At 60.4% G+C, this 13,739-nt stretch overlaps 1 protein-coding gene across 1 annotated transcript in view; it reads left to right on the top strand.

Moving 5' to 3' along the window:
• The window catches only part of NF2 (neurofibromin 2), a 63,655-nt gene that overhangs the window by 49,291 nt on the left and 625 nt on the right, over positions 1–13,739 (top strand). The window contains 2 exon segments of the mRNA XM_023762967.1: positions 526–694; positions 2,616–2,660. Coding sequence (XP_023618735.1) covers positions 526–694; positions 2,616–2,651 — 205 coding nt within the window. The 3' untranslated portion in view covers positions 2,652–2,660.

The following is a 13,739-nucleotide window of genomic DNA, read 5'->3' as shown; positions in this document are numbered from 1 at the left end:
TTCTCTGGCGGCTCAAATCTGCGACCATCCATTGTTGTTTTTGTGGGGTTTTTTAAAAATATTTTTATCGATTTCAGAGAGGAAGGGAGCGGGAGAGAGAGAAACATCAACGAGAAGAGAGAATCGTTGATCAGCTGCCTCCTGCGTGCCCCACACTGGGGATGGAGCCCGCACCCCGGGGCACGTGCCCTGACCCCGGGAATCGAACCGTGACCTCCCGGTTCGTAGGTCGACGCTCAACCACTGAGCCACGCCGGCCGGGCTCCTACACTTCCTTTTATTGAATTCTGACCACAGCCCCGCGATCGCTACCCCAATATTACGGACGAGGAAACAGATTCAGGCCCGTTCAGTGACTGGGCCCAGCTCCCGTGGCCTGTGAGTGGCCCAGGAGAGACATGAGTTCCCCCGCCCCAGCCCCCGGGGCTGCAGACCCCGGATCCCATGCCCAGCGGCTTGTAGGTCTGGAGCGGCTCAACCCCTAGCTACGCCCGGGCCGTGACGCGCGGCGTCCTGTCCCCGCAGGGTGGAGTACATGGAGAAGAGCAAGCACCTGCAGGAGCAGCTCAATGAACTCAAGACGGAGATCGAGGCCTTGAAGCTCAAAGAGAGGGAGACGGCCCTGGACATTCTGCACAACGAGAACGCCGACCGGGGTGGCGGCACCGGCAGCAAGCACAACACCATCAAGAAGGTACCGGCTCTCCCGTCGCCCGCCGAGCGAGCGAGCGGGCGGGGTGGTCGTGAATGAGATGGGAGGTCAGCGTCTGGCTTCCTCCGTAGCCGAGTCATTAGGCTCCTGTCATGTTTAATACGTCCTTACTGCCTACGAGGGAATCTTAATCTGCCAATGACTGCGCAGACACTGGCTGGGAGGAAGGGGAGCCTTTCAACACAAGCGTTTCACGATGAGATGAATCGCTGTGACGGGCCGGGGTTGGATCCGTCATTTAGCTGTCAAGCAGGTCTGTCTTTTAAGCCGAGGGGAGTTCTACCCAGGGAGCTGCCTTATTTAATGAGAAAGCAAAAATGAGAAGGAGGCTGTTGAGAATAGACGCTCCCTCCAGTCTGTGTGTGTGTGCGTGTGCGTGTGCGTGTGCGTGTGTGTGTGTGTGTGTGTGTGTGTGTGTGTGTTTTTTTTTTTAAATATATTTTATTGATTTCTTACAGAGAGGAAGGGAGAGAGATAGAGAGTTAGAAACATCGATGAGAGAGAAACATCGATCAGCTGCCTCCTGCACATCTCCTACTGGGGATGTGCCCGCAACCCAGGTACATGCCCTTGACCGGAATTGAACCTGGGACCTTTCAGTCCGCAGGCCGACGCTCTATCCACTGAGCCAAACCGGTTTCGGCTGTGTGTGTGTGTTTTTAAAGTGGCGAGGGCTCTCAAGTTCTGTTCTTGATTTAGAAGCCAAATGCGGAATTTTTAACTTTGTTCATGCTTCCAGGGGAGTATCTAGAAGACCCTTCATGTTTTAAGAGATGAAACTTCATTTATGTCGCTGACAGTGCCATATCTTTCTCCCCCGATATTCCGAGCTTGGAGCATTTTAGGGGACGTTGGTTTGCATCCTAAATATCCGCCCAAGAGTGTACGTCTCTGAGGTGGGGCCGACGCAGAAAGGTCCTCTCGGGGCCCCTGATGTCTGGTCCTAACCGAAGCCCAGGGTCGGTTCAGCACCTGGGGGACAGGTGTCAGTAGGAGAAGGCTGCTCATGGAGTTGAGACGATGATAGTTCAGATCTATTTAGTTTTCAAAAAATATATTTTTATTGATTTCAGAGAGAAAGGGAGAAGGAGAGAGAGATAGAAACGTCAGTGACGAGAGAGGATCATGGACCAGCTGCCTCCTGCACGCCCCACACTGGGGATCGAGCCCACAACCCGGCGGGCGTGTGCCCTGACCGGGAATGGAACTGTGACCTCCTGGTTCATAGGTCGACACTCAACCACTGAGCCATGCCAGCCGGGCTGGATAAGTTTTTTACTCTTTACCGTTAGTCTTTAAGGTGGTCTCCCAATCTCAGGAATCCCAGTTTTCAGTGGTTAAGCTGTATCTGAAAACGATCACTGACAGGCACAGTCGGGACCCGGATTCTCTCTCTTTGACTGCGGTTCACATTGGCACCGGGGAGAGAATTCCTTTTCATAGCGTAACCCGCAAGGAAAGACCTCCCCACGGTCCGCATTCTTCTTACTGCTGGCTTCTGTCACTGACTGCATTTCCCTTCCAAAGCCAAGCAGTTTTAACAAACGGGGAGCTGAAGTGAGGCCTCGGCCAGTGCACAGAGACGTAAAATGACTGGGCCGGGGAGCCAACCAGGCCTCGGAGGGGCTGCCCCGGCCCCTCCCAGCCCCTCCCCGCCCCCGACTCGCTCACCTGGGCGCCAGGAGCCGCCTCGGCTCTGCAGCGGCTGCGGGGAGCTGGGCCCTCGGCCACGGGGACCTGGAGCGCTGAAAGCTGGGGAGACCCGTTTCCAAGCCGTGAAAGCAAACCAGTGAAGTCACCCGTGTCACCCTGTCTGAGCATTTTGCGGGCGGCACGCGTGGCATTGTTGATATCACAGGGTTATTATGTTTTTGTTTTTCTTCATTTTATTTTGCTGGTTTAGCCTCAAGCCCAAGGCAGAAGACCTATCTGCATTTGAGCCCTCAAAGTAGGTAGTTCGCAGGTACTCTGTGTGGTGGCGGCCCTGCCCTCTGTGATACTAACCCGTGCATGAGCTTGCCTGTCTCTGTCCGCAGCCCGCGCCCAGCCCTCCCCGGGCGCCGGCCGCAGCATGCTTTGAGTCCGAGAGCAGGCGGCCACCCCCGTGGGGCCAGCCCGGCCTCCGGGGGCCCCAGAGGCCGCCTCTGTTCGGAAGAGCATGTCGATGGGGCTGCAGGACTGGTCGTCCTCTACGTCTTGTGTCACTGTCGGTCTGGAGAAGGTCCCCGCTTCTTGTCCAGTCAGGTCTGTCTGAGTCTGGTGTCTTGGTGGCGTACTTCTCGAATGGTAACGCTGGCATGGGGACGGGGTACATGCGGTGACAGCCTCTGAAGACCCGTGGTCTCACCTGGTCGTGGGATGAGAGGGCTGCCCCCACCCCCCACCCCATCACTCCTTTCCCTCCGAGCCTCCCCCTTTCCGGACACGTTCGTTTTTCTCGTCCAGCAAAGCAAATGCCTGGCACGGGGGCCTGATGGGTAGTCCGTCCCGGTGGGCCGTCTGTCTGTCAGCGCTCTAAAGGCCATCTCCGCTTCCGCCCCTCCGGGCGGGCGGGTGCGATCGCAGGGAGCTCTCCCTGGGACGGTGCCGTGGCGGGCACCCCGTGGCTGGGCGGTCAGTGGCTGTCGAGGGAATTAACCGAACGGTCGCCGCTTTCCTTCTGCAACGGTGTGAATTCTGCCAGACGCGCCGAGGCGGCGGAGAGAATTTATTCAACAGCATCCTCCCGCCGCCACCGCCCCTCACCTAATCCCCCGCGGTACCCAGGGAGGGCACCGACCTCTGGCGGTCACGTGGGCCGTGTCCTTTGGAATCCTCGCCGAGCTTCCTGCCGCGAGAAGAAAATAAGCTTCCTGGAAGCTTTCTACCAAAAAATGAGATCTGGCATAAATAGACCCTATTTGTGGTTGTTCTCCAAGCAAGAGGGGTTAGCTATTCAAGTCCCAGATGGATCTCATTATAAGATGGATGCGAGCTGTCAGTGGTTCCAAGAACCCATGGCATCAACCCCGGCGCGTATGTGACGCTTTTATTGAGCGGCCTCCTCTTTTCTCCAGCTCTCACACCTCACGCGGGCATTGGGACGCCCCAGCGCCGGGCAGTGCACGCTCTGAGCAGGGGTGGCCAGCACCGGAACGGGCAGGCCAGGTGGGTCCTCGGCTCAAGTGACCCCCTGGCCCCCAGAGGACCCCAGAAGGGTCCCCTTTGGTTTCCTGGACCGTGGCTAGCGCAGGGGCAAAGCAGAAAAATCCCTTTTCATGTCAGCCGGTGCTGTCAGAATTCCCCGACACGGGCCCGCACTGTTCCACCCTGATACAATTTCCTCTCTCCTCTCCCCGTAACGATCCGGCGCGTTGAACGTCTTCAAGGGGCCTGCCTTTGACCGTCAGTTCTCGCCGAGCTATTATTGTAGACAAATGAGGTTTGATTTGTAGTCAGATTTGTACTGCTGCTAGGGCATACAGAAGTCTTTTTTCTTTTTGTTTAATGTCTTAATGTGAACTTGTTTTCAAAGCGGGCTGCCCAGTCCATCAAGAATCCTGATGAGTCCGGGGTTCGTGCTCGCATGGACTTGGCTTTTAATACAAATGGAGTGAGTTGTCCCAGCCTCACTGGATTCGGTAGTGGTAGTGGTTTTGCTGCCTGTGACATCGGATGTACTTTCCGTGTTTTAGACTCCGGCGGTCCCCGGGGCCAGGACTGACGGCCAGGCAGCTGTCCGTGGGGGGGTGGCTCCGGGGGGTGCCCGCTGCGGCCTGAGAGAGGAACGCCGCACGCAGGCTTTGGGCGTGGGGGTGCCCGGGAGGCGCAGGGCACAGCTCCCTCCACGAAGTCTGGGATGAGAGCGGCAGAGGCTCCACTGTCCTGAAATGTCGTTCGTCTCGGTTCCCGCCAGCCTGCGTTGGTCTTCGTTGCGTTTTTAATGTTTTTTGATCATCGATTTCTACCAGGAGGGAATGGCGCTGCCGGCCGCGACCCAGGCGTGTTCCTCCTCTTCGCTCTCAGGGTTGCTCTGGGTGTGGGTCCCGACTCAGGGGCACCCTCGGGGGCTGGGTAACACGAGCGAATCCCCAGGGTCTCCCCTGGGGTGACCCTGTTCCCTTGGGAATGCTGAGGGGCAGTCAGGTGTGGTTTACCGAGGCGACCACTGCTCTGCCTCTTACTGTCTCTGTAATTCTGACTTTCCCTTAAGGCTCAGTGTCCTCGCCTATAAAGAGTAAATAAAACGGCCCGGCCGGTGTGGCTCAGTGGTTGAGCCATTGACCTCTGCACCAGGAGGTCACGGTTTGATTTCCCAGTCAGCACACATGCCTGGGCTGTGGGCTCGGTCCCCAGTGGGGGGCTGGGGGCGGGGAGGAGCGTGCAGGAGGCAGCCAATCAATAATTCTCATCATTGATGTTTCTATCTCTCTCCCTCTCCTTCCTCTCTTAAAAGGATTTAAAATTAAGAAAAAAGAAAAAAAAAAGAGTAAATCAAGTGGCTGGGTTATATGAGGTCACGCACAGGAAGCACTCCGTTCACCGTGAGAGCTCAGCGCGGGCTTCACAATACGTAAAGAAGCAGACCTGCTCGCGAGCCTGTGGGGAGGGCCTCGCCGCCTTTGCATACACGACTGCGCCTCTCACGTCCACCAGTCGTATTCATTTCCGTGTGTTTGGGGTCAAAACCCCTTAAAAGCCAGAATTCGCTTCCCCGGCCGCTCTCCGTGTTGGGTTGGCGAGGGTGTATTTCCCCCTCCCGCTAAGTCCCAAACGCATTTCCATCTGGTCCCCAGTTGATAGTCAGTGCAGCTGGTTTGGCATTTGCACCGGAAGCAGTGGCCCCGGGGATCAAGCCTAAGCCGTCCTTGGGCTGGGAACCTCGACGCGTTGTTGGGGGGCGGTTGATAGCGACACGAATGCCTGGCATCTGAGTCTTTGGGGTGAGGCGGTGAGGTCCGCAGTGAGGCCGGGGTGAGGGGGACACGGGTGTCACAGGCCTGAGCTTCTGGCCTTCAGAGCACCCCCGCCCCCCCGAGCTGAGGAGGGGGGCGGTGGCCAGCGTGCCAGCCGTGCAGCACACCGTGGAGGTGAAGATGCAGCCCCGGAGCGTGCACACTGCAGGGTCCTGCTTCCGTCCCCTCGCAGGGGACCCGTCTCACGCCCCAGTCCGGAGCTGGCCCGCACGCCCGCAGGTTCATCATCGCTGTGGTGCCCGTGGCCTCCGAGGGACACAGGATTTCAAAGGAAACCGACAGAAGAGAAATCACGGGGGGTGGGGACGGGGACGGGCGCAGCGCTGAGAAAGCCCGTTTTATCCGTCAGTGGCTTGCGCCACGAAGGTCCAGCTGTGGTTCCCGCCGGCAGACAAACGGCAGTGAGGAGCCTTGACATTTCTCTGAAGCTCTGGCCTCCCCTGGGTCAGGAAGACATAAAAGTCTCCAACGTCCTCTTCAATTTGCACGGACTTCCCTCGGAGAGGCAGAGCTGGCGGAGCGGAGAACACTTAACACACCCGGGGAAGTGATAAATCACGGGGCGAGGGCCGGCGCGCGTGAAAGGCGACTCCCGCAATTAAAGCTAGCGGCCAGCGCTCCCCGGTGACCTCTGGGCCGGCCAGCGCCTCCCCGGTGACCTCTGGGCCGCCTCGCCGCCTCGGAGAGGCTGCCCAGCAGCTCCTGCGGCGGTGTGGCGCGCCCGGCTAATGTGCCGGCGTCCCCTGACCCCCGTGCTGGGAGCCAGGGGCTCTGCCTGCTTGGGAACCTGGCATTGTCTCCTGGCGCATCCGCTGCCCTGACACGAAAGGCTGTGCACTGGCTGCCCGTCTCCAGAGCCTTCCCTTTGTTGGTGGAGCGCCGCAGAGGGGGAGGGGCAGGAGGGAGGGGAATGGGGCTGGATCTCCTTCCCAGGAGCAGGCCCCTGCCTCTCCCCCCCTCCCCATCCCCCACAGGCGTGCATCCCCTAAACTCTAGGGGACCCCACCAGGCTTGCAACCAGGGCAGCAGTGGGGGCAGTTCGTCCCAGACAAATGCCCTGACCCTGTCCCCCAGGCCCCCCCTTTCTCTGACTTCATAGTGAGCCAGAGCAGCCCGGCCCCGGGCTTGTTTCCCCGGCCCTTTTCTTGTTTCACGGTCCCCAAATTAAGAAAAGAAAAGGAAAGGGGAATGGAGTGGGGTAGGGAGCAAGGAGCACGAGGCACCGGTGTGGACAGAGAACACGTAGCCGGAGTGGCAGGCGACCTGGGCTCGGCTCTGCGGGAGGCGCTGGAGGCCTGGGCTGGTCTCAGGAGTGCGTCCCCGCTCCGGGCCACCTGGCTCACCCCCGGAGGCCACTCCGGCCTCAGTCACACAGCCCGGGCGCCTCTTCACTGTTGAGGGCTTGGGGTTTTTTCGCTTGTTCCCGCCAGTGCTTTAGAGAGAAGGTCTCCCAGCCGCTTTCCCGAAAGCCCCCAGGTTCAGCCCATTTTGGGTCGGGAGACATTAGCTTGGGGGGGGGGGGGGGGGCCTCGAGGAGCCCGGAAAGCCCGCCTCGCCCTCCCGGGAGCTGTTACCGCCGTTTAGTGCGCGCGGACATCATCGGGCCTCATTCGATGCAGTAAAACACCCCGTTGGGTTCCCTCGGCACCGACCGGAGATGCGTCTCGGTGCGGGCTTTCCTCCTGATTTGTTACTGCAACAGGGGGCGGGAGGAGACGGGCTGCAAACTCTTCCTGCGGCTCCGATCCTCGCCCGGATTGCCCTTTCCTTCCGATATTGGCAACTTGGGAAAGACACCAGCCCGTCGGCCCCTTTTTCCCAGGGTCCTCCCTCACCCTTTTGGCAGCTGGCAGCCGCCCCCCTCCCCCCGCCCACCCCCCCACCCCCGGCCCAGGGAGGTGAATCAGGCCCGAGAGTCCGTTTTCCAGGTGGGAGGATGGAGAAGCAGCAAAGGGTCCTGCCCGCATCCCAGGGCAGGCACCGCTTCCAGGCCTCTTCCTGCCCCTTTCCGGTCCCTACAGGATTCATCCACAAAAGGGGCCCTCTGGCTTCCCCCTGGCAGCCTTCTCTCTCTCTCTCTCTCTCTCTCTCTCTCAGATAAAGGAGCTGATGCCCAATTGGATGTGTTCATTGGAAAGGCCTTGGCCTGTCCTGCCACCTCTGTTTAGGGCTAAGCGTGTGAGTAGCGCTCTCCCTGCGCACATCCCCAGATGGCATTAGGGTGCAAGCTGTCACTAGCGAGCCAGCAGAGCAGCTAGATCTGGCCCGTTTGCAGCAGCAGCTACCCACCTTCACTGGCCCTGCCCCCTCCGCTCCGCTGGGCTCCGGTTTGGAATGGGGGGGGGTAGCGCACCCCAGATCAAAGGTGATGCTGGGAGTTTGTTACTGGATCTGCCTGCCTCCTTTCCACTCCAGGGCCAGCTCTCACCCCGTGGATCTGTGTGGATCTGTGCTGCTTCCTTTCGTATCCCCGCCCCGCCCCCTCCTTCATGCCCAAGACACATGTAGTGAGCGGCGGAGGGAGGAAGTATAACAGGATTTTTAGGGCTCGCATTTCCGTTTCACAGCCTTTTTATGGGACACGCAGAGTCCCAGCGCCTGGAGGGATTGGGTTAGTGTCTAAAATAGGTTCGGCCTCGTGGGTCTTATTGTTTCAAATGAATTAGACGGGCCCCTCCCCACTTCTTCTCCCTTCCCCGGGGGCTGAGGGGATTGAGGCGAGGCCCCCAGAGAGACTGCTCGGAGGAATCCTGATGAGTTTGTTTTGTTCTCCCGGCTTAATGGTAGAGCTTCCTCTCTCTCTCTCTCTCTCTCTCTCTCTCTCTCGGCACTGATAGCCCAAACGGCTCTGTGTCCTGCCCACCCCCCACGCCACCCCCACCCCTTTTGCCTGAAGCACCACTTTACCACAGTGCGGCCTGTGCTGTGCTGATGAAAGTGTAATTCATTCCTAATCAAGCAGCCTTGCTGCTGCAGGCTCCGTGCCCGAATGCATTTAGCTCCTCCAGGCACTCGGGGAGCCAGTTCCCCCTAAAGGGCTTGGAGAGGAGAGGTGGGGTGAAGCGTTGGCAGTGCCCCCTGCCCCCATGCCGTGTCCTCCCAGCAGGGGGCACTCTAGGGGCTGATGCTGGAGGAGCCTTTGCAGCTGGGGGCAGAGGGGGAGCTGGGAGGGACAGGTGGGCCTGCAGCTGGTCACAGGTGCCCTCCAGGCTTCTGTCTCCAGACCCGGGGGCCATTTCTCAGGAGTAGCCGGTGCAGTGCGGGGGGGCCCTTGTGTCTTGTGGGGGGCTGCCTGAAATCCCCTGGGAGCAGGAGCCAGTGAGTCTGTGCATTTCCTGCGTGCCTGTGTCAGGGAGCACCTGCCGGGTACCGGGCCCTTCCTAGGGTTCAGAGGAGCCATCATCCTCATCCTCCTCCTCCTCCTCCTCCTTCTTCTCCTCCTCCTTCTTCTTCTTCTTCTTTTTTTGGTTAATCCTCACACAAGGATATTTTTCCACTGATTTTTAGAGAGAGTGGAAGGGAGAGACAGAGAGAAACATCGATGTGAGAGAGACACATTGATTGGTCGCCTCCTGACTGGGGCCGGGGGAACCTGCAACCCAGGTACGTGCCCTCGATCGGAATCGCACCCGGGACCCTTCCACCCGCAGGCCCAACGCTCCGTCCTCTGAGCCGCACCGGCCAGGGCCCAGCCTCCTCCTTTTTCAGGAGACGGACGTGTCCCCCGAAGGTGAAAGGGCTTAGATTCAGTGGATGTGCCCGTGTGGGTGAGTGAGGAGGCCCAGCCCTGCCGGGCGGCTCCCTCTCCTGCCCTTTCACAGCCCAGGGGGCCGCCACCGACCACCGGCCATTGGTGGAGAGATGAGCGGGAGGAGCGGTGACTGTCGGTCCGGACAGGAAGAAAGGGCCCGCCCGGCAGGTGGGTCCGAGCCCCGGAAGGTACCGCCAGGCCGCCCCGCTCTGCAGCGGAGACAGAGAGAGAAGTTTGTCTCCTCGGAACGGGATTGGATCAGTGACAGACTTGAGCAGCCGGCTCGGTCAAGAGAGAACTGAATTCCTCCTGTATTTCGCACGCGGCTTATTCAATCAGATGTGAGGCGACGGCCGGCAGAGGCGCGGGCAGCCCCGTGTCTGCGAGGAGACTGCGTGTTCCTTCGGTCGTGGTAGGGAACTGGCAAGCGGCTTCACGCGGCCCCTGGGGTTTCTCGCTTCCCGGCGGAGCTGGGCGTGACAGGGACTTGCGTGGTCGGCCCTGTCTGGGTTCAGAGTTGTGGGCAGTGGGTGGCAGAGGGGGTCACTCACTTGTCCTCAGCGTGGCTCAGTGGTTGAGCATCGATCTCTGAACCTGGAGGTCATTCATGGTTCGATTCCCGGTCAGGGCTCATGCCGCCCGGGTTATGGGCTCCACCCCCAGTGTGGGGCGTGCAGGAGGCAACCAATCAATGATTCTCTCTCATCATTGATGTTTCTATCTCTTCCTCTCTGAAATCAATACATATATATATTTATACATACACACACACTGTATACATATATATACAGATATATATGTGTGTGTGTGTGTATATATATATATATATTTTTTTTTTCTTTATTGGATAGACCCAACACAATGTGGGCTCGTGTGAGGGGTGAGGGGTGGCGAGGGCTGGCGGGCAGAGCGGAACGCTGTCAGCCGGTCCCGTGAGTGTAAAGAAGGCCGCAGAGAGCGTGTCCTTTACGGAGAGCTGGCTGTGTGCCCTCCCCTCCCCTCCCCTCCCTTCTCTTTCACGAACCCCTCCTGCCCGTAGCTGCCCTGTCCATGTGACGGTCAGCGAGCTTTCTAGAAAGAGCAGGCGGTGAAGGATCCCACGGGCGAGGAGAGCGTGCCCAGGGGAGGCGGGAGGCTGAGCGGACGCCCCGTGCAGTGGAGCTGGCAGACACCGTCCGCTGCGCCCGAGGGGGCTCCCTCAGCAAACCCCCCTGCCCTGGGGCTCCCCACCTGGAGAAGAGCCGCCCCAGGCACCTCCCCGCTGACCCTCCTCCACCGCCTGCCTCCCTCCCTCCCCTGCTCCCCTGTGGGAGACACAGGGAGGCCGCCGGCCCAGGAGGAGGGCATGTTCACATCCAAGATAAAGGATGCCGCCGCCGCCGAGGGTGAAGCAGACACAGGCCGAGGTGGCGACGGGAACGGTTCCAGCGGCAGCAGGCGGCTCGTGCAGTGATTTCCTCCCACAACAGAAGTCCTGGTGGAATTGTCAGGGCGAGAGACGGGCCGTGGCCCGCAGCCAGGGCTGCCGTGGGCAGAGGCAGGCGGCTCCCAGGCCCCCCGGTGACAGCAGCCACGCAGGCGCCCGTGCCGGTGGCTCTGCCCGGGCCTCCGCCAGGCTAGCGCCCGATGGGAGATGCACATGCTCCTCTCCGAGGCCCGGTGTCTGCGCGTTCCTGCGTCTGCGTGGCCAGAGGACTTGGCTTCGCTCCCTGCCTTCCTTGGGCTGGGGCAGTTTTTATTTTTTTTTTAATTGATTTCAGAGAAGGGAAGGGAGAGAGAGATAGAAACATCAGTGATGAGAGAGAATCATTGATCAACTGCCTCCAGCACGCCCCACACTGGGGATCGAGCCCGCAACCCGGGCCTGTGCCCCGACCGGGAATCGAACCCTGACTTACTGGTTCACAGGTCGACGCTCAACCACTGAGCCACACCAGCCGGGCTCGGGTACAACTTCCGGTCCTGCAAGAGAAGAGGGGAGGCTGAGCCGCTGCCGTGCAGTGTGGGGTGGGGACTGGCATCTGCCCACCCACGGAGGGCTTCGCATCCCAGCGAACACATGCTCAAGTAACTGGCATCTGGCGCCGCCAGAGCTGCCAGATCCCTCCCCTGGCACCTCGTGGGCACGGCCAGCACACAGCTTGGGTAGATGATCCAGGAATTCTTGGAGCCAACGTTGTACACATGGGCAGGAGGCCTGCAGAGGCCCCCATCGCCTGGGCTCCCTGCCTGGGGAAGTGGCCAGGCCTCTTGCGGGGGCTCCCACTTGCCCCGCCCCAGAGGCCACGCGGGCCAGCGCAGCCCTGCCTTCCCCGGCACCTTCTCCTACCCTGCACTCTGCCCTGCTGCCCGCTGGAAGGAGAGGAGCCAGAGCTGGGGGGAGCGGGGGGACCATGACGCTGCTGTTAGTAATAACAGCGGTTGAGCTCTGCTGCGCGCCAGGCACGGTGCTGAGCGCTTCCCAGCAATTCCCAGCTACTCCACACGTTTCCCAGCTACTCCACACACCACCCAGTGAGGGGCTGCCACCACTTGGGAGCTGAGGCCAGAGCGAGTAGCCTGCCCAGGGCCACCCAGCTGGCCCCCAGCCCAGATGGCCCTGGATGTGGCTGTGGGAAGGGCTGGGGGTAGGGCCCTGACCCCTGCAGGCCCCCTGTCCCCTGAGACCTTCGCCAGGCGAGTGGGGAAACCTTAGCAGAGACTTTGGGTTTTACACCTTTTTTTTTTTAACTGTAATTCCCTTTACTTTTTTTTTAATTATTATATTTTTATTGATTTCAGAGAGGAAGGGAGAGGGGGAGAGAGAGAAACATCAATGACGAGAGAGCATCATTGATCGGCTGCCTCCTGCACACCCCACACTGGGGATCGAGCCCACAACCCATCGAACCCTGACCTCCTGGTTTTGCAGGTTGACGCTCCACCACCGAGCCAGCCGGCCGGGCTGGTTCTACAGCTTTTGACTTAAACTCTCACCCAGGAGGATGTCCGTCCCCCTGGTCCTCTGGTTCTCCTTCCTCCTCCTTCCCTGTTCCCATCCTGGTTCCCATCACCCCGTCCAGCGCGGCTCCCTGCCGGCGGGAGTTCGGCTTCAGCGAGGGAGCGAGCGCTCTCTCCGTGCCCGTCGGAGCTGGGCTCTCCCAGGCGCCTCGGGAACTGGTTCCGCTGAAGGGAAGGGCTCAGATGGCTTGTTAGTCGGGAACAACAAGGCCAGACGACTTGGCAGGATTGAGGGAGCCGGCTCTCAAGCTGTCTCATGTTGAGCACACGGATGTGCTGTCTTTGATGGTGAAGTGATTGATTGGGCGTCTTCCTCCCGCGTCTTTGAAGAGCCACGGGTGGTACTGAGGACTTTTTGGATTCAGAGACCCCCAGAGGTCGAGGGAATGGGCCAGACGATCTAACCTGCCCCCGAGGGCTAGCTCCAGAGGAAAGAGGCTCAGAGAGGGCCAGGGCCTCCACGGGGGCCACACAGCCCCACGGGGACCGCTCCCCTGTCCCCACGCATCTCGCCTTTCCTTACCCTGGTAGCCTGTGTCTCGTTCATTCACTCAGCAGCCATGGTGGGAGCGCCTACTGGGAGCCAAGCGCTGACAGAACGCGGTGGTTTGGGGGCAGGTAGAGGTGGGCGGCACGTGCTCCGGGGAGGCCGGGGGCTGGGTGTGGAGCGCACGGTCTCAGCAGGGCACGGGCATGCTGCTCCTGTCTGGGGGAGATCCTGGGACATGGCCTGTCCCAGCCACAGAGTCGGGAAGTTGGGGTTCAGCAGCGCCAGGCGTCGCCAGCTCCAGTGCCTCGTCCTCCGGCCCCGCCCGGAGAGCCCACCTCCCGGCTGTGCACAGACACCCCTCGCTGCCAGGTCAGGGCGAGCCTGCTCTGGGGGCTCTGGGGGCCCTGGGAGCCCGAGCGGGAGGGACAAGCTCTTGCTCCTCTGAGCAGGCCTCTGGCCTGAGGCCGTCCCTTCGCCCCAGTGGGTCCCCGGGATGTGAGGACTGAGCCCCGAGCCCTGGGGAGGCGGGCGTCCCAGGCTGGCACCACGGCAGACGACGCCCCACGGGGGCCGGAGAGACTCGTAGACAGGAATGCGCGAATCTGTTCAGATGTCCGAGGGCCTCCTGCCCTCTGGAAAGGCGACGTGGCTGACGTGTTCCCGCCGGCATGCTTCTGCGCGCCGCCCCCGCGGGACAAAGTCTGGCACAAGGCTGAGAGTGCGTGCCAGGGATCATTGGGTGGCGTGTTGCTGAAGGGGCTGGGAACGGAAGGAGTCGTGGAGAAGCTGCCAACTGGGACGGACCCCCTCAGTTTGTTTGGGGTTATTCTT

The sequence above is a fragment of the Myotis lucifugus genome, unplaced genomic scaffold (genome assembly GCF_000147115.1).
Source record: "Myotis lucifugus unplaced genomic scaffold, Myoluc2.0 scaffold_269, whole genome shotgun sequence".
NCBI lineage: Eukaryota > Metazoa > Chordata > Mammalia > Chiroptera > Vespertilionidae > Myotis > Myotis lucifugus.
This window is presented reverse-complemented; position numbering and strand designations above follow the sequence as displayed.